The 20,481-nt window shown below is 37.9% G+C and overlaps 1 protein-coding gene across 8 annotated transcripts in view; it reads left to right on the top strand.

Moving 5' to 3' along the window:
- SATB1 (SATB homeobox 1) overlaps positions 1-20,481 on the top strand; it is a 93,451-nt gene that overhangs the window by 22,624 nt on the left and 50,346 nt on the right. For all 8 annotated transcript variants that reach the window (XM_050708954.1, XM_050708953.1, XM_050708950.1 and 5 more), the window contains 3 exons: positions 3,719-3,895; positions 4,766-4,892; positions 5,621-5,744. In XM_050708954.1, the coding sequence (XP_050564911.1) occupies positions 3,719-3,895; positions 4,766-4,892; positions 5,621-5,744 (428 nt within the window). The remainder of the gene's footprint in view (positions 1-3,718; positions 3,896-4,765; positions 4,893-5,620; positions 5,745-20,481) is intronic.

Below are 20,481 nucleotides of genomic sequence, written 5' to 3'. Positions count from 1 at the left end.
TTAAATCTCCATTCTAAAATACTGTATATTCCCAACTCTGATATAAATCACATTTGGGAAATGTAAGCTTCATGCTTGGGTGGAGCATCTTGCTTTACAGGGTGGAGTCTGATTTTTGTTAAGGTAAAGGCTAGCTGCCCTGATTAAAGCAAATTCCTACATTGAAATAGAAGTAATGTAATGCATTAATTCTTTGAGAAAGCGTTGGTCTCAGAAACGCAAAAACATGTAAGAGTAAATACCGAACCCCTGAAACAAATTCTCGCCTTTCCTCTTAATGATGGTCCAAGCTTGGAAGGGCAGCACTATTTCCATAACAGTTGCAAGTTGGTTGAAAGGAGAGTGTATAAATCTTTAGGTATCACATTGGAAAAGTCATTTATGATGTCAATCTTCGCAGTTTATTTTCTTAAGTACAATTCATTATTGAACAATGAACAACTTGGGTGTCATATTTTTCAGTGGCTGGTTTGCTGTAATTAGACATTTACACAAGGAAAAGGCACATTTAGAATCACTGATGTTTGTATATGGATGGCTTTTGTTTGCATTAAAAATACTTTCAATGGACAATAATCTATAAATTTTACATACCATAATATAGAAGCCTTTTTTTACCATGTTCTGCAGGCTTGCTAATTTAAATCAAAAGATGTTGTATGTAATTTGGCATTTGTATTAAAACAGCCTCTACTTTTCTCAGTATAATCAGTATATGTTTGTAATCCAGATTTTTCTTGCATTTGCTAAGCAAAGTGCAAAATGCAACCAAGACTATTAAACGCACAAAGTTAGAAGGCAGAGGAATTTCATTGTGTCTGATGCATAACATTTATCGTACAATCATTTATTTTTTCCTCGGTTTGGCGAAAACAAAGAATATATTGATCCTGAAATGAACAGACACAGCAGTCCGTATTGTTAGATCTTTATCTATTAAAAATGGAAAAACAGCACTTCAGCAAATTCTTTGGCCTCTGCTCATGATTACCCTATTTATTGATTGTTTGCCAAGAATGTATGCATCTTAAGAAAGCCAGGGTAAGAGCATTAAAAATATAATTTATTACGGCTTTTCAAGCAGAGTGCATTAATATTGTACAGTGAAGCAGTGGGGCTATATAAAAAGGACTTTCTGACGCCTGCAAACATATAAGTTCCATAAAATCCTAAATAGGAGATTTCAGCTGTCTCTGGTATTATGTGATATTTGCACAGCAAACTTTAATGCCAGGACAGTTTTAGACAAGGATTCTACAGACTTCACTGCTCCTTATGGCAGACGTGCTGTTTACACAGACTCGTAAACCTTCAGCAAAAGCTCTAACACTGCCTTCAGGTTTAAATCATGCTGTATTTTTAGCAGCGAGCACTGACCAGTGCTCTCCCCTTTAATACTAGAAGGTTATGGAGTTGCTGCACTTGGAGGTCTTGCCAAGCACTAGCAGGAGAGATCAGCCAGCTGAGGTTGTGCTCTCCTGTACAACATTTTTCACATTAACAGAAGGACACTAGTGACAGTTTGCTAAAAGATTTAGTAGCTTGATATGTAGTCAGATGATACCTGTGTCACAGTACCAGGATCCACCTTTGATAAGCTACGCTGGACATCAAAATTTGGCCAGGAGCGTCTCCTGTTTTGTTTAAAGTACTACATTTTTCACAATGTTGTAACTCCTGAGACCGCATACCTCTCAAAAACTGTGCTGACATGCAATGCAGTACCTGTGCATTGCTAGTTTTGTGTCTGATCATAACCTGATTTGTAGGAACTGATAAGGAAAAAGACAAATCTGCCTTGGCTGTTTTTGAGCGTATATGCAGTGTTTGCTAAAATGAAGCTTTGTTTACATTTCATCTTCAGGTATTAGTGGTGAAACCACTTAAGAATTTTGAGCTCTTTCTTTCAGTCAGATGGTAGTAGGTGAAACATCAATTGTAAGAGTGTGAAAGGAAGTGTGGGGGGAAAAACAGCCAAAACCTTTCTGCAGATGAAGTGTGTGTGTGTGTGTGTTGGAAAGCTCTTCACAGCTTAATTAAAACCAATGAAGAAATCACCAGTTTGCACGTACTGCTTTTGCTTTGGTCTTCTCTCCCTTCCTGACCAGTCTCGCTGAGATTTAAAAAACAAGACACAAACACACATATACACACACACACACACACACACACACACACACACACACACAAAGAAAAAAAAAAAAAGCTCCTTCCTGCACTACATAAATATTGGCAAGCTTTTAGTCTTGTCTTTCATGCTGAGCCTATTGGGCAAACTGGAGTGAGTTTGTGAGCTTTTCCAAGCGAGCCTGAAGGGGTTTGTTTGCCAAAGATTGACTCTCTGGTGAACAGATGTAGTTTAAATATACAAGCTTAAAAGGTATCTTTTTTACCGTGATTTCTTGCTAGATGTTACGGTACAAGTCAGCGGACGTGATCTTAAAGCATTTCTGTTGTCAACAGTAAATCTTCCTTTTCAGCTGCAGGATGCCTTGTGCACCGGAGCAGGTTAGGAGGCTCTGTCAGTCTAGAGGGCAGTGGTTATAGAGGCATTAACATTGTAGGACTAATTGGAGTTCCTGGGTGCCCTGTTAAAATAACCCTTGTCATCATTTATGCTAAAGATGATACCCCTCTGGCAGGCTGCCATAAGGCGGTTCAGTACATCTGCTTTTAACCCTTCGGCTTTCTGTCGCCGGGAGATCCTAACCTGGGACAGGGCCGGGGCGGAAGGCCACGGGGTGAAGTGCCTCTGGCAGGCCGGGAGGGGTTCTCTCAGCATCTGGAGACCCGGCTGCTGGCGGGGATGATTTCCCCAAAAAAGCCTGGGTTGTTCGTTAATTTTCCTGTCTGCTGTCAAAAAGGAATTAAAGGAATAAAATAAAATCCAAAAGGAAGGGAAAGAGGTGGTTTGCTGAATATTCTGTATGGCAGAGGGAAGGGTCTGTCGTGAAATGCTACAAAACTAGAAATTAGTAATTAGTTTCAGGCGTACCGAAATAGCAGTGAACACCAGGAATGTTGAATGCAAGTGCATGAGGCAACAAAAAGAAAGCCCAGGCTGCAGGTACACTACTCAAAACTGAATTGAAATCACGGTTTGTTTCTTAAAGATGTGAGTGAAAGCAGTGCTCAAGTGCACTCAATGAATGAGGCATGAATTAGTGTTAACTTTTGCCTTGTTTCCTCGTGTGCCCTTTCCAGAGCAAATGTATAACATGCGAGGTGATTTGTTGTTGATGCTGAAGGTAATGAAATATTTTTGGCAGAACTGAGAAAGTTTTAGTGTTAACGAACAAAATTATGTGGCTGGTACTAAAATGGCATACACTGAAGACATCTGCAGTGTGTATTTAGGTTCTCGTGCTGCCTGCTACTCACAACAAATCAGGCAGGACAGAGAGAATCAACTTCTCTTCAGTCAACCTTGTGATTTCTATAGCAGGTAATTCTTTCATCTGTACCCCATCAAGGAAGGTAAATTTGCATTTCTGCTTTTCATAGAGCGGGGTGTTTTGCAGAACTTTCTCTTTTTCAGGGAGGGCGAGGGGAAAGGACTCGGGGAATATGTTTATCAAATATTTGTGATGATTCCTGATGCCTCGTCTGCCTGTTCATACAGGTTTTATTTGCATAATGCTTTGTAGACCCACCTACTCTACTATAACTCCTGTTTAATACGTGAAATTTGTTTTTTGTTTTTTGTTTTTTTTAACAGGAAGTATGCTTCCAGTTTTCTGTGTAGTGGAACATTATGAAAATGCCATTGAGTATGATTCTAAGGAGGAGCATGCAGAATTTGTGCTGGTGAGGAAGGACATGCTTTTCAACCAACTGATTGAAATGGCATTGCTATCACTCGGATATTCTCACAGCTCTGCTGCCCAAGCAAAAGGTAAATAATGTTAGGAAATTGTACAATGAATTGTGCTTGTTTGGAGGGTCCTGGGGGAGGGGCAGGATTTCTTTCAGGAATGAGATGCAGGTTTCACTTCTTAAACTTCTTGCAGATTCTGTCTCTGTTGTTGCTTTTTTTCCTTAATGTATTTTTGTTTAGTTAGCGCACGTTTTGTTCATGTGGAATGTTGAGGTAGACACTTTTTTCTTTATTTTTTTTTTAAGAAAAAAAAGACTTCAACTGAATCATTAGTATGCTTATTGACCTTAATAATCTGCTCCACTGAGGATCCACAAGGAAGTGTAAAGCATATTTGAGCAGATGGACTGTTGAGAGTCAACTTGCATTTATGACTGAATATCCAGCTCTGTTTCTTTTATTTTGTTCCTGATGATTTTATAGACTGCAAAGTATTTTTTTAAACTCAGTCCTTGCATTGCAAAATCCTTTATAATTTGTTAAGAAGGATAACTACTATATTATGTCGTATTGAATTAATCATAACTTGAGGAAAATATGCTTCTATGTGTATTTAAAAATCTCTACTATAATGCATTTGTATAATTTTACAATACACATAAAGAATGCCCTTGGTGATGTGTGAGTAGGTGTTCTGTTGTTTTTTTGTTTGTTTGTCTGTTTGTCTGGTTTTGTTTTGGGGGGGGGGGGGCTGTCTGTTGTTTTATAGTGTCAGATTTAAGAAGCTAGAAACAAAAGTGCCAATCCTGTTAAAATTGGTTATTTTTTTTGCCCCTAGGAATTAACAGGTACATTACTTTTTTTGGTTTTGTCCTCCTTGCCCTCCCTCCTCTTCCAAAAAAAAAAAAAAAAAAAGAATATACATATATATATGTATATACCCCACAGGGCTTATCCAGGTTGGGAAGTGGAATCCAGTTCCACTCTCCTATGTCACAGATGCCCCTGATGCTACAGTAGCAGACATGCTGCAAGATGTGTATCATGTGGTCACACTGAAAATCCAGTTACACAGGTAAGGTGCATACCAGTTCTGGGAAGTGAACTGTTACTTGTCAGCTCTCGTGGTTAATATTGCTTGTATTTAATTCCCGCTGTGCTGTGTGCTCAAAGTAAAAAGGCTTATCTAAATTCCTTTTTAGTTACCCTAATTCTTCTTTAACTTACAGCATACTATTGCAGAAAACTTTTATAGCTCTGATACATAGATTTTCTTTGGATATCTCATTAAAACTATATTGCATTTTAGTCAATTAAATGATGCATTACAAGAAGGCATTTTACATAAAGTTTACTTAAGAGAAAAATATTTTTGCATATCATGAACAGTACCATCTGTGTGCATTTTGTAAAAGAATGACTTGCTCACACTTATTGTTGCTGTCTAGGTTCTTAAATTTCACGGTAACAAAAAAGAAAAAAAATGGTTAATATATTAATGCTTTTCATGATCAGTCGTGAGAAAGCATTACACCTTAAATTGTTTTACCAAGCGCATCAGAGCAGGAAGGTAGAAGTAACATGAAAAAATAGTCGCCACATGCAGCTGATGTATAATTCATGCATCAATACAGCAGATGTGTTGTATAAAGTAATTAACTAATCGGAACAATCAGGAGACCGAGAGCAATCTCCAGATGCATCTGCTTGATGCGCAAAATGAAATCTGTCTGTCTTAAAGGAATGTTCTGCAGCAGGATGCAATCTTGTAATAATCCCTTTTCTAATCTGTGTTTCAAATAGTTGCCCTAAACTAGAAGACTTGCCTCCTGAACAATGGTCTCACACAACAGTAAGAAATGCTCTGAAGGACTTACTGAAGGATATGAACCAGAGTTCATTGGCCAAGGAATGTCCCCTTTCACAGGTACTTAGCATAACATGTAATAAATAATAAAGCACTACAGGCAACACTGATGTGAGATTTGAGATTTCTACAGACTGCAGCAAGTAGTATCCGTGGAGTGAATCTGCCAAAAATGCAAATTCATTTGACCACTTCATGATCTTTATAAATATGCCTGATTCATTTTGAACATAGTCTTACAACATTTCCCATGGGGAGTTGTGAAAGGTTGTTTACACCACACTAAAATTGTCTCACAGCAAACTGGATTTTAACTGGTTTTTGTCTTCAGTCTTTGAACTGCTTTGATGTAACTACTTTTTTCAAGCACATGTGTTCAAGATGTTAAAAGGCTCTCTACTTACTGCTGTCAAAAGTACTATTGAATCTGAATGCTTGTTAGATAACCTGCAGTAGTTTTAAATGCTAATTCATAAAATGAGACAGTCCTTGGCATGCTATATGAGAGGGGAATAAAGAATAAAGCTCTTTGGATGATGTGTTGTTGTTGCAAACAACCAAAGGAAAATCAGCCATTTATTAGTTCTAATCAAAATATACCTAAACAAAAATGAAGTCTCAATTTATGCATTGCTAAATATTGAATTGATGGCTTCCTGAAGCCTTAGTCGTATTGTTCTTTTCTGTCATTCTTTTGTCGAATTACTGGGAGGGAGCAACTTATTTTTCTATGCAGTACGGAGTCCACCGGTGTCGTGGTGGGAACTTCATATATATTGTTACATTTTAGATTTTAAATTGTATTTTGTTGTGGCACAGTGGAGACAGAAATTCAGTGTACAAATAAATGATGTTAATTGTGGTAGGGAGAGGAAAAAGGAAGTTAAGGAAGTTGAGATATTTTTATAGGAATTTTATTTCTCTTTTTCAGAATATTGGAGTCTTTGTCTCTGAAAGACTTCAGTTAATCTATAGAGAACTACTTGCATGCTCTCTCTCTCTGTCTTTCCAGTGGATATATTAGCAGTCTGTTTTCCCATCACTTTTTTCCCCTATGGTTAGATTGTTTTCAGTGATGTGGCTTCAATATAGGAAGTTTTGAAGTGGAAATAATCAAAATTATCTTCACTGGTTGCAAACCATTCTAGTAATACGTCTGCAAAGTTATCTTGTGCGTACCTACTATAAAAGCATGTGAGCTTTTGCACTGCTGGCTTGTGGAGGCTGCGGATAATTTGGGATTATTCTCCATGTTAGTCTAACAGTGCTAGTTTTTACTTGATAGTGATGGAAAGCCAGTAAATTGTATAAAGATGGAACATTTCATTTATAATTGGGATTAGTGTTTCACATAGCAACTTGTGTATATATGTAGATGATGAAGTGGCAAAACAGGAAAACAGTTTTTAAAAGAAATACTTCATTGTATTCATTCTCTATAGTACTGGAGAAATTTCAGTAACTACTATTTTTAAAAGATTTTTTTAAAAACAGTACTGAATTTTTACATCATAATTTTAATGGACAAAAACCTTGCCTAATATCAGTCCTCAAAAACAGCTCCTGAGATTACCAAAACCCCAGATTACAGAACTCTTATTTGAGGCTTTGTTTGCTGTTTTTGCTGTTTTACACTTTTTTTTTTTTTTTGGTAAAAGAATATATTTAAAGCCATGAGATTTTTTTTTCTGTTGTTTAAAGCATGCTAAGTACTTTTGTCGTCTGTTTATCTTCACCGGTGCTGCAGTGGTTGGGTTGCTTGGGAATTTAAATAGCTTCTGGTTTTTTTTTTGTAGTCCATTTCTTTAAAGACCATATCACATTAAGATTAAAATGTGTTTAATCTTAACTTTTGGAAAAATAAGTGGTTGGTCAAGATCCCATCAGTTGGTCTAAATCTTCCTGCTTTCCTCCAGGAGTGAGAGGGAAGACATGTTGGTCTGACAGTGCCTTTTCAAGTGACTCAATTGATATGAATGCTTCCCGTATTTGCTGAAATAATAACTAATTGTACATTGCTCCTATGCAAAGGAGACTGATTTAAAGTGTCTGTGTTTTGTTAAATATATTCAAGTTTGTGAATTGCTCGCAATACTGTGCTGCCGTAACAGAGGTGAGAAGTAAGAGCAAAGCAGAAGGTGGAGGGCAATTTTTCCTTAGAGGATTTGTCAAAATGCCAGCATTAGACCCTTGTGAGAGAAGAGCAGTGGTCTCTCCTCTTATGTACTTCCGTGGGCATAGGTAATGCCATACGAAGCGCTTCATCACAAATGCAAACTAATGCAGTGACACCATACCATAACTTATTAACACTGTTATGGATATAATTTATTAACCACAGAAAAATGACTCAAAGTGGAAACGAGATTAGTTATCGTTTTCTGTCACTGTCATTAGCAGTACTCTGTTTTGTGTAGGTACAGAGGATTTGTTAGATAATATGTAAGCTGCTGTGCTCAATGCGTGTCATCTCTGAAGCCTAATTTAAGTATGGAAGACTGAGAGTCATCATCGTCACTTAGAATTTACCTTTTTTTCTTATTTAATCTTGTATTTTGTATATTAGAAAATTGCTCTTATTTATGTAGAATACCAATATTCTGTGAACTGCAAAAATACGAAGCACGCTATTTCTCTTGTGCAAGTATATTTAATGGCTTGAAAATATATTAGCAGAGAAACTTCGAGATCCAGTTTGCATTAGAGTCTAGAAACAGCATCTTCTACTTCTGGGAGTTTTCTTTTTTCTTTTTTTTTTTCTTTCTTTCCCCCTTTTTTTTTTTTGCCATTTTCTTTCTCATTTAAACTAAAACTTTGGGGAGTGTAGATATGAAGTCTTCATGCCTTCCTCAGTACCACTACGACTCTTGCTCCTGTTAGGAGAGTTGAATACATGGTCTCTTTTGAAGTTACTGAAGCTGTCTCTCTCTACCTTCCGACAGCAAGGTTTACCACTTACTATAGGAACCCACGTCGTAGGGACATGAATTGGAGTCCTTGGGACAGATTGGAGCAAACACACAGCTCTCAGTTGCCATAGAGTTGAAAGTATAGGTATCAAGATTTATTCTCAAAATTTCTTATTAAGAAGGCAAGGTAAAAGGGTGCTACAAATTTTGCATGGAAAAGCCAAACCTTTTCTGATTTGTGCTCTGCAGTGTATTTTCATGCTTTTCCTTGGGTTTGCAGATTTTATTGCTAGAGACTAGCAGCATATGCAGGTGCTGGGTGAAAGACTTCTTGTGTTTGATACGCACGACTCACTTCATTTCTGCTTCCTCTCCACATCTCTTTTGATGGGGAAGGCAACTTGGAATTTAATCTAGGGCTCAATTCTGGGCCATCTTGTGCATTCCATTAAATTGGTACATCTCGCAAGTGGCTTAGATCTCATTTCTCTCCTGTTTTGGTTCTTCAGTCTCCAAAGAGTTGTAAAGAAGTTGTTCTACCATCAATTCTTATTTCCAACCCCTTGCACTGAAGCTCTGCTCTACCTCAGGCTGTTGGGAGCTGCTCTAAAGTGATCAGTCAAGCAGGCCTGTTGCATTTATTTATTTAATGTTAATCATACCATCTCTCTGCTCAGCATTAGTTCTAACATTTCATACTTCATTTTTACAGTTTTGCTGTGTTTTGGGTTTTAGTGCTCAAGTTTCTTATTATTTCTACAGTTAAAATAACTGAAATACTACAGATCATATCTATGCTGTCATTAATAAGGAGGGTTTTTTTTGTTTCGTTTTGCCTCTTTCGAATTAGGCTGGAAGTTCATTTGATTCTGGAACAATCGCACTGTTGGTGTGTTTATGAACTTTTAGATGTACCACTTGAGTTCCTGTTATTTTTTGCATGAGAGGGAGATAATAGGTCACCTACCAGACTAAGAGATTGTAGAGATTAATTAGTTTCTGGGCACAGCTTTGAAAATATGGCAATGATCAAATGACATTGACTTTCTAACTAGTATTATCTCCCTTGAATTTTTTCTACGAAAAGATTTTCTGAATCATTGCTGTTAGTATTCACAAACAGGTTTGGGTTTTTCACTTTAGTGTTTTTATTTGTTTGTTTATCAAACAGCTGCAACAGCACTTGTGAAAGCAAGGAATACTTTCCCTTTCCCCACAGTATCCCGAAACATGAAGGTGGTCTTTTATTTATTAATTTATTTTCCTTCCTTTTTGCTCATCCTTTGAAACTGTCCATACCTAGCCTAACTCTCAGGACAACCAATAGCCAGTGCATTATAGATGAGAAATTCCAGGCTTGATGTATAGCAGAATCTCATGGTTGCATCTTTTTAATGTATTTTGTAGGAGACATGAAATATTTCCGTGGAATATATCTGAAGTCTGTGGTACTTATGGACATAGTAATTTATATGCATTCTACTACTATTTACATTTATTTTGAAGATCTTTGTGTGCTGTCCCTGTCCCCCTCTCTCCCCTTCCCCGAATATCTTTTACATAATTCTGCAGTTGATGATCGGGGACAGATACATGCTTGCATTCCATAAAATGTGTGCACCCACCAAACAAGTGCTGGTATGATACTGAAGTCTGAATGGCTCTGCACTTGTGATAAATATAGATGCCTTGACTGCATTTTGATCAAACTTCTGGTGCTGTAGTGAATGATTTTCTGCATATGACATGGGCACAATGTATATCACATACTTTGCTCTTTGTTCAAATATCCTGCCCTGAATTTGCATGCTGTTTTATGCAGATTTCATGCAGGTTTTATATGATCTGGCAGAGATGCCAGGAAGAAAGCTTGCTTGGAACCTAAGTGTTTCTCAGTTTACCTGATCTGAGTGTACCTGGCCATCGTAGCAAACAAGCAGCATAATAGCAATATAGAAATCCTCTCACATTTCCTGGCTGCTGTTCTGACAACCTGCACTCCCACCCCCATCATGACCAAAAAAAAAAAAAAAAAGTTGCAGTTGCTAAAATTAAAATTTCCAGACCTATAAATAACCAAGGAATGAGCTATTAAGAGTTGCCAAAATCCATACTTTTTATGAGCATTTCTGAATTCTTTCTTCACAAAACCAAAAGGTTATTTTCTGCCCTCCCCTTTTAATTTTACTTGCCTAGACCTGAGACCAAGTTGTTGGGTTTCTTTTACTGTTTGTGCTTCCCTTCTCTTTCCTCTCTTCCTCCCCTCTCCCCCTCCCACCCTCCCTCCCCCCCCTAATTAATAAACTCAGTAAGGAATGCAGCTTCTTTTTCTACTTTAGATGTTACTGTACTTTAGGTTTTGAAGATGTCATTAATTATTTCAGGGAAGTAAATCCTTGAGGGCCTGGGCTCAGGTCTTGGCAGGCAGGTCCCTTCCAACCCACCCCTAGTTGCTCAAAAGCATTCCCTCTGATGTCTCTTCAAGCTGACAAGGTATCGGGATTCTTAAAGCATTTTCAATTAACTATTAAAATTTGTGCCCATGATTTTTAGTCACCCAAGTAGGATGGGCATTTGGAGTGAAGTACTGAGCCTATTGCTGATGGGATGAGGCAGATGAAATAATAACATTGCGACAGAGGGGCTTCGATCCCAGAGCTGGCCTTGCATGGGGCTGCTGGAGCCTCTGTTTCAGCTCTTCCGCAAGACCCAGCCACAAGACTCAGTGTGGTGCTGGAGGCCCCGGGCACTCAAGGTGAACCTTAGAGGTACACTGTATTTAAGGGTGTTCTCAGGATACTCAACTCTTGTGTGTAACCTTAAAAATATTTTGTCTTCTATCTGATACCCTTTATGTGCTGCTGGTTGACCTCACTAGTGTTGTATTTCTTTTGAGGACAGTGAGTTCAAAATTCAAATCACTTAATCTTTTGATCATTGATTTATGTTCTTTAGATGTATCTAAACACTCTCAATGTTAGAGTTATATCAATCTCAAACTGTTTTCTCTGGGCAGTAGCTACTATAGGAGAAAAGATGTAGATTTTTTTTTCCTGCCTCTTCATTAGGTAAAATTATGAGGATGTCAAAGTCCCTTTCCACACCAATTATGGGGCCTGGACTTACTGTGCAGGAAGGAAAGGGAACATACCTTTTTTCTCAAATAAGTGCAGTTTATGGCTTCAGAAGACTCTGTAACATGTCAACAAGTCCCTAAGTATCTATCTGTGCTGTCATGAGGTCGCGTGCTTCTGAAAAAGAGAAGTCCAATAGTGGGATGGTGCTAGTGTTGATTTCTTTATTTTTTTTCTTTCTTTCTTTCCTCCCTCCCTCCTTCCCCTTAATTCAGCTGTATGGAGGAATAAGCAGTTGTTTTCTGCGAAGCTTTCCTGTGAACAAAATACAAAATTCATGTTTTTTTAGGGGAATAACATTTTTGTGACTGTCCTCCCCACTTCGTGTGTTAACCACTTGGTATTGTGTCTCAGCAGTTTTGAGAACTGTGTCATGTGAGGGATTATCTGTATCATATGACCTTTAAGTTTTAGGGAAGTGACAGAATTAAAAAGGAACAAAGCACATTTTCTTCTGATGCATTTTCCTTCTACAACATATACACATTTTAGAACTGAGCCCTACTCAGCTTCTTTTTTCACTGCCTCAGTGGTCCTGAGAATGGTATATAGAATAACTTGCATTTTAAATACTTGTTATAATGTTCTTCTTTTTCATTTTTCCATATATATAAAAACATGTTTGTTGTTGTTATTTTTTCCCTTTTTACAGCTAGCTGGTAAAGAGTCAGCCAAGTAATGCAGAGCTACAAAATTTTGTATTCATTCATTCATACTTCTTAATGCAGTTATGGCTGAGTGCGAACCCTATTTTTTTTTCTGTAACTTTATTAGAGGGTTAACAAGCCACTCCTCCACTGTTCTTTAAAGCAAGATTGCAAATAAGTCTTTTTTTTCTTCTTATTGGCAAATTGTTGGCTGCAGAGTACTGCACAAGTATAAACAACATGAGAGATCCTTTAACATAACATGAGAGAGCCTTTAGTCGCTTTGCTCCCTAACTTTGGAGCTCATTGCCAATTGAAGTAAGGAAAGCTCTGGCTGTTGGGACTTTTAAATCTAGACTTAAAAGTTATTTGTTCTGTTTAGCATTTTTAAAATGATTCTATTAGGAATTGTATGTGCTTCAGTTTTAATTTTAACTCATAATGATTGTAAAGCACCCTGGGATGCTTGCATGAAGGGCGCTACAGAAATCCGAGATTGTATTGTACTGTGTTGTAATGTATTGTATTATTACATGGTGCTGGAGTTGGACCACGGACAATTCATATAGAAAGCATTTGAATACTTAGCTAAAGATAAGGAGAGTATGGATGGGGGGGGGGGGGGCGGGGTACTGTCTCTTCTTGCTTCTTTTCCCCCTTTTCTCTGTCAGTTATTTTATTAAACTAAATTAACATGGCAGCTATTCCCTAAGAAATGCCAGTATAATTTACTGCTGCAGAGGGGCTCAAAATGTAAACCAGATGATAAACTAAAAATAAAAAAGTCCACATTAAGATTTAATTGCACTTCCCTTTCTATATTACGTTCTTATGTAAAATACATTACAAAACAGTACTTTCTTTATCACTTCCTTCACTTTTAACTGAATTTCATTAACAATAAAGAAATATATTGTCTCTGTTTCGGTAATGTCGGTTGACAGTTAATCCCTTAACTTGATGTACATGTCTTTAAGATTTTTTTTTATTATTTATTTTTTTTAAAAAAGAACATGATAGCACTGACTGGAGCCAAGTATTGCACAACCATGTGATTTGCAAGTTTCCCAGCTCGCAGCTTTGCCAGTGCAGGTCAATTCACACCTGCCACACTTATGCCATTCTGGTCCTCATGTTGCTTTTCCTCAGTGATTGTCAGAGGTAGGGAGAGTCGTGTATGCGGCTCGTTCCTTCCTCCCCCCCTCCCCGCTCCAAATGTGTGGTAAACCTTGTGCACTGGAAGTGTCTGCTCAGGAATTAAATGGAGTTTAATTTCTGTCCATTAGGAAACTGCTATCCACATCGCCAATTAAGCCTTCTATTTAAAGGGCAAGTAGATACGTATGTTTAGGTCTTAATCACTGCTGCGATGGGTTTGCGGAGACCTTCCCCGACTGGTTCAGTTATTACTAGCAGTGGTGGGAGGCATGGATATCAGTGCGGTTATAAAACCTACCCGAAAGCTGAGCAAATTCTGTAGGTGCTGTAGCAGTGCTGTCAGCAGATTTAAAGCCGAGGTACATCTGCATCAGGGCAAATGGTGATGTAGGCATAAAGATTTGTCTGGAGAAGATTACTTGAATTTATAATAAACTTTTACCAGATAAGAATGAAAGCAAGGCAGGACCCACTCATTGAGAGGTGGTGCCAAGAGATGAGCACCTCTCACCTTGTCAGACCAGACTCGTGCAGTTCTTGGCTCTAATCACAACTTAGAAGAGCTATGTTTCTCAAAAAGACCCTGAGCAAAACTCTCAAAGCTTGCTCCCTTCCCTCCTCCCCCCTTTTCTTTTTTTAATTAATAATTGCGTTCTTTCTATTTATTTCCAAGAGACACAGTAGGAAAACCTAAGGCAAGGGTGAGCTTTGTCTCCCTTTCCTTGGACACTTCTTTAAGAACAACACAAACAGTATCAGATTCCTCTGGTGCCTTGCAGCAGCTATCAGAGGACAGGTTTTTCAGGACATCAACAGCCTCAGACCTGCCTCACTCCAAGACATGGAATAAATGAGTCAAAAAGAAAAAGTTCTGTTCCCCAGGGGTGGGAGCACATGAAAGACTTGACTCTCTTCATATATGCACGTCTCTTACATCTCTCTCTTTTTTTTTTTTAAGAACTAAGGTTTCCTACACTGAGAGTTGCAGTTGTTTCGTAAGCTTGTGAAGAACAATTACCTAAATTTACCTATGTGCTGGGTGAGGGGGAAACTGTCCTAAAGCATAACCTATTCCTGGCTTTGCCACCTTTCCAAAGGATTTGATAAGTTTTAGCAAACTGTCATAGAGAAGGATGGATTTTGTGATGATAAAAAAACAGAGACGTGTGAAGGACATCAGTGTATATATCCTTTCTAGAGATGGAGAAGAGAGTTCATCTCTTTGAATTTTACCTAGCATCTGTGTTTAAGTCAGTATATCTAAATTCTCCCAGAATTGTGGGATTTTGTATGTATCACAATAAAATCTCACTAACATATACTTGCCAGCTAGAATGTCCCCAAGCCTTTAAAGCTGTGTGCACTGTTCTACACATTTTGTAAGGAGTAGCTTTGTGTGCAAAACCTCATCTAGCTACATTTTAATCTGAGTGATAATTAAGATGATTTTCAAACGGGTAGAACCTCAAAGTGCACATGCCTATTCCACACAGAAAGCTAGCTGGAACATTTTTCTTCCAAGATTGTTGAGTTTTACATCTTTTTATGAACTCTTCAGAGCATCTAGACTTTTCACAAACTCTTAACAATGAAAGTCAACAATGCAGAAGAAACTAGTATCTTGTCTAACACAGCTGCTTAAAATGTCACTTGCATATGATTTTGTTTAGCAGAAGTAAAGAATCCATAGCAAATTTCATTCTATAACTCCTTTTTCTCATGATAATTCTTTACATATTTTCCCTGGACAAAGAAGCTTGTTCATGTGCTTTTTGGCAGGGTAAATATCCTCATAGAATTGGGGTCTATATGATTAAGACTAATCAGAAGTACAGGTGGCTCATAAAGAGGTATGAGGCCTGAAACAATAAATCTGACACTTAACCATTTAAACGAAGGATAGGCAGGGGATGTTACATTTGTCACTAGAGGGGTATTTAAGCAAGCAATCAGAGACATAAGAGATGCACTGACTAGGAGCTGAAATCAATAAAGTTCAAGCTAAAAGCTAGTCATATGTTTAAAAAAAAAAAAAGTACTTATCTAGTGAAACAGATTACCATGGGACATGTTGAAAGATCCAGTACAAGAAGTCTTCAGATCAATATCGGATGTTTGCTCTAGCTCAGCCACAGGTAACTTAGCTGAACTCAGAAATTGCTAGATGAACTTCTAGGGTCTGTTTTTATGTAGAGTCCAAATAGATGCTCAAAATTGTCCCTTTTGGCTTTAAAAATCTACAAAATCTTGTGTAGGAAAAGGAAAAGAGATCAAAGAAAGGGCTTATCCTAAACACCATAAGAAATTCAGCAAGACAACTGTTAGTGCTACTGAGTCTGATGACTTCTTGTCTGGACATTGTGCCTTAGGGCTCAACTTCATGCCAGACATCTGATGCTTTGCCTAGCAGAACAGTGGAATCCGAGAAGAGACTTGCTGAAAATTATGTCCTATTTCCCAGCAAGGAAATCTTCTTTAACGTGGTGGGTAATGCTAAACAATTTTGAGCAGCCTTTTACAAAAAACATAGTAGAAAACAACCATTGTGGTTGGTTGAAGGTAGAGAAATTACCCACATCTGTATCAAGAGAATGTATGTTTCATTTTTGTGGATTTTTTTAATGTGCCCATTTGATGCATTAATAGATCTAAAATGTCACCTGTCACAAAAAGCATTTGCATTAGAATAGCATTTTGAAACATTTGTATTAGGATTGTCATTTCCAGGTAGGAAACAAGTCAGAAGCTTTCTGACCTGGCTGGAACAGAATTGTTGGAAGTAAAAGCAATCACTTAAGAGGGAGACTGAAGGTATATCTCACTCCAGTTTTCCACCAGATCAGTCTGTGCGGTCTCCAAAACCCCACCTACCCCAGCCTTCTTTCTTGTACAAGAAATGCTGGTTGGCCTTGACCACGGTGCACTCTGCCACTGCCTAGTATAGGAGCAGCAGCCTGGAGAGGGAGATGGTTGGGGCAGAGGACCCTGTCTTCACGTTACAGGACTGGGGAGGAGGGTGGAGCTTGCCCTGGAGAAGCTCAGCTCTGGTCCCAAGGTTGGAGCACAGGTTCTGGGTTTAGCTTCATCTGGCAGAAACTGCCAGTGTATTGCAAGACGGCTTCATGATAGGCACCAAAGTGGGAGCAACAGGGACAGTCCCTTGAAAATGTGCATTTCAGATTTAAGCTAAAACAGTAGTATAAAGAAATCTAGTTACTTCAGAACAGCTTTTTTCAGTCGGATTTCTGACTAAACTGTATAGTGCTTGCCTTACCTGTGAAGCTCTCTGGTTTCAGAGCTTTTCCAGCAAAGGCACTGCAGAATCAAAATCTGAAGTTGTAATAAAACACCCCCCAAACTAAAGGGCCATTTTCATTCAGTGAAGTAAACTGCGAATTAACGTACTAAATTTTGATTATTTAGCATTTTATATTTTATCCAGATTGAGTTTGGGAAAGGCTTAGCCAGAAATATTTTTGTTACTAAGTACCTATGATTTACAAACAGAGTGCAATAAAAATCAGGATGATTATAAAGATTCATGTAGGGCGTCTGACAGTGAAGACAGAAATGTCCTGTGTCACCTATCTATCAAGGTTGGCATTGTGATGATTTTTTTTTTTTTTAAGTCTAGGCCACTATGCCGTACAGCTTGTAAAGCAGTTATAAAGTACTTCAGATCTGAATTAACATTTCTCACCTATTTTTCTTGCTCTTTAAATTTTTAAGCTTTGTAGTATCCTGGAAATCAGCTTTTTGTTTGATCTTTATTTATATCCGTCAGTGGGATATACTCAGAAAATACTGGGAGGATGCTGTTCGATCGTGCAGCAACTGGGAATTTACATTACCAAATTGTGAAGTGCAAGGATCAGTTTCTTCAGATGATGAATCCTCACTTCTGATTTTCAGGTCTTCTTGTGTAGGTTTATATATGACTTATTGAGGTTCCTTTTGTTTTATAATCTTCCCTCGTTATGTTCAATGTAGCTTAATGATTGCATTAATATGTACATTTAGAATTCTTAGAGAAGACATAAGGTAGAAAAGAAAGAGGAGATAATTTAGGCTATGCAAGGACAGGAGAAAGGACAAAATAAGTGCTTGTGTATTGGAATAAATGCTTCTGCCATCATTTGAAATCAGCCTGTAGGCAGTTTTAACTTATATGACCAGCATTTGCCATGCAGATCCTTAGTTCTTCTGACCCTGGCAGAAGTATAGAGGTCAGATAGCCAACCAAGTGCAATGCCAAAGGCACAAACAAAAGTTTTTTTCTTCTCTGTCCATCTGTGTTTTTTTTCCTTATTCTACATGTTTATAGGGCATGAATCAACAAAATCCATTGTGTTGCTCGTTATAGTTCAAGGTAAAAATAAAAAATTAACTTACTTCTTCATATGCAATTTCATGATTCCTTGTCAAAAACAAAACAGCTAGTGGCTGGATATATTAAAGCTATAGGTCTGGTTTTACTTGAAGTGGCAAGTGATAGTTCTCAGCCATACTGGAGCACTAGGAGCAATGTTTTGTCCTGGTTGGGTTCTTGCTGTATGTGGGCTGGCATAGGCTCAGACAAGCTAAAATCTTTGATTTGGGGTAATCTTGTGTTATCCGTTTGGGGGTTTGAATGTTCATTCTTATCTGAAAAATGTTAACATAGAGTCTTCTGAGAAACACTCCGAAGGGTTCAGCTTGCATTAATACTGATGTTTCCATTTCTACGCAAACAAAAGCCAGTGATAGCGGCTAGGATGGGGGAAACAAAGTTCCTCTGTCCTTTGAGAAAAGATCTCTCCTCCCACCCAAATCTTGAAGTTCTGTCCGGCTCTGCAACTTTATCACTATTCAAATTAGATCTAGGAACAAAGGCTTGTAGCATTTTTTTTATTTTTTTTTTTAAGGAGTGTTAGGATTGCAGAATTGGGACGTGCTGCCCTGCCGGTGTAAAGTAAAGTGGAGGATTTATGGAAGAGAAAATAGAATAGAGCCTTAAAAGTTTGGCTTTAAAAAATGGAGCCACTAGTTTGACAGATTGTTCAGTAAATGTTCATTTTATTGAGAATTATAAAAAAGGTGCTTAACGCCTCTCTGCCATTAATATAATACATTAAAAGGTTACTGTCAAGATTAGTGTTTCAGCTCTGAAAATTGACTGTAAGGTTTATGGGCAGCACTGTTCATATTCTGCTTGGAAGACAAGGTACCTTCTACTTATCACTTGACAAAACCATTATGATGTTACAAGGCTTTATGCTGAAAAACTTGATAAATAGTAAAACATAAATAAAATCTCATTTGAAAAGCAGGAGAACAGCTCCTGCCTGTCTTATAGCCAGATTTAGCAGATGCGGGTTTGAATGCAAAACAGTTGTGAAAATAGCCAGTGTCAAACTCGTGCAAAATTAAACTTGTGGGGTGTTCTGTTTTCAGTGGCTGTTATTGTTGAAGTGCTCCATTTCAAAAGCATGCATTCCTTCCTACAGGAAAAAAAAAATCAGATTCCTTAGTTGAAATTAATTAGCATTCAGAAACCAGATAGCATGTTTTTGGGTATTCATGAGATCTCTGTTTGAAAAAATGTTTTTAACTTGTAGAAATGTGTTGCAACACACAGATGGGAAGAAAAAGAAAAAAAAAATCTCTTTAGCAAGCACTGTGTGTAAAAGGAATATTACATTTTGCACGCTCCTGATTACCCTGTGTAAACAGTTTTTGACATCTGTCTTTATAGTTTTCGAGGAGAGGAAGACTTTGTTAAAAGAACCATTTTTATACAGCAGTCACCATTTCAGTCTTGCTTTACCTGTATTATGAAAGCAGATGGTCTGCATGTCTTTTGAATATTTATAACTATCAAAAACAATCTCTTGCTATTCACCCTTAGGCTTATGAGATGTCAGGACTGTTCTGGTTGAAAAAAAATCATCTTGGGTGTTTACAGAAAGAGGATTACATTAAGCTGAAATGACTATACATTTTCCAGTTTAATATTTGTCCATCAGCTGTTTAATCGTATTTAGATAATTGTGTAAATAAGTTGTTGCAGCCCTTGCCCCTTCCACTGAGCAGGCTTGAAGCTTTAAACACCGATGAATGAGTTGCAAAAACGCTTGGATTTTTTTTTTTTCCCCTCCTCCTAGTTAAACATCCTGGAAGGCCTAAATAAGTTTGGGTTACAATGCTGCTTTTGAGGGAAATGCTTCATTTGCACAGGAATCCCCAATATCTAATTCAGCCGTGTTGTTTTAGGAAGCTGCTGTGCCTGTTCCTCTCTGCTAAGTCAGTTAGCATGTATTTGTTTTGTGTAAATACTACAGCCCAACTACCCCTTCATGAGGCATGAAAACAACCTCATTCTGCCCATATAAAAATAATTTTAAGGTTATTTAGGGGGAAGTTTTGGGACTGTGGGGGTTAAAAGCTTTTTTGACTGGAAGCTGAGCAATCACTGATAACAGATTTTGCTGTGGTTGGTTGATTTGGCAGAAAAGCATGAACAGTTTTGGTTTAGATGATTGAATTAACCTGATTAACATTGTTTTTGTTGTTTTGCAAAAAGGACAACAGTATACTTTTAGCAATGATTGAACAATGCTTCACCTGGTCTGAGAGCAGTACTACAGGAAATGACTCACAAATGCCTCCCTCATAGCACCTGTGCTGGTGGCTGAAGTGACTGGCCAGCATGAAAGGCATGGGTCCTTCCCTTGGCTTGCAGGACACACCTTGCATTAGTTTCTGACACAAGATGAAAAGTGTCTGATGCTGCTGTTTTATCAGTTTTTACTTGATGGGCATATGAAAGCAATTCTGGCTGAGATTTAAGGTCTTTCCCCAGAGAGTTCCCCAACTTATTTGAGAAATTATGGTGCCTAGTTTTCAATTCTCTGATATTTAATATCCCCGAGAGAATGGGATTTGGTTCAAGCTACATGGAATGAACCTC

This window comes from Cygnus atratus, chromosome 2 (assembly GCF_013377495.2).
Source record: "Cygnus atratus isolate AKBS03 ecotype Queensland, Australia chromosome 2, CAtr_DNAZoo_HiC_assembly, whole genome shotgun sequence".
Classification (NCBI taxonomy): Eukaryota; Metazoa; Chordata; class Aves; order Anseriformes; family Anatidae; genus Cygnus; species Cygnus atratus.
This window is presented reverse-complemented; position numbering and strand designations above follow the sequence as displayed.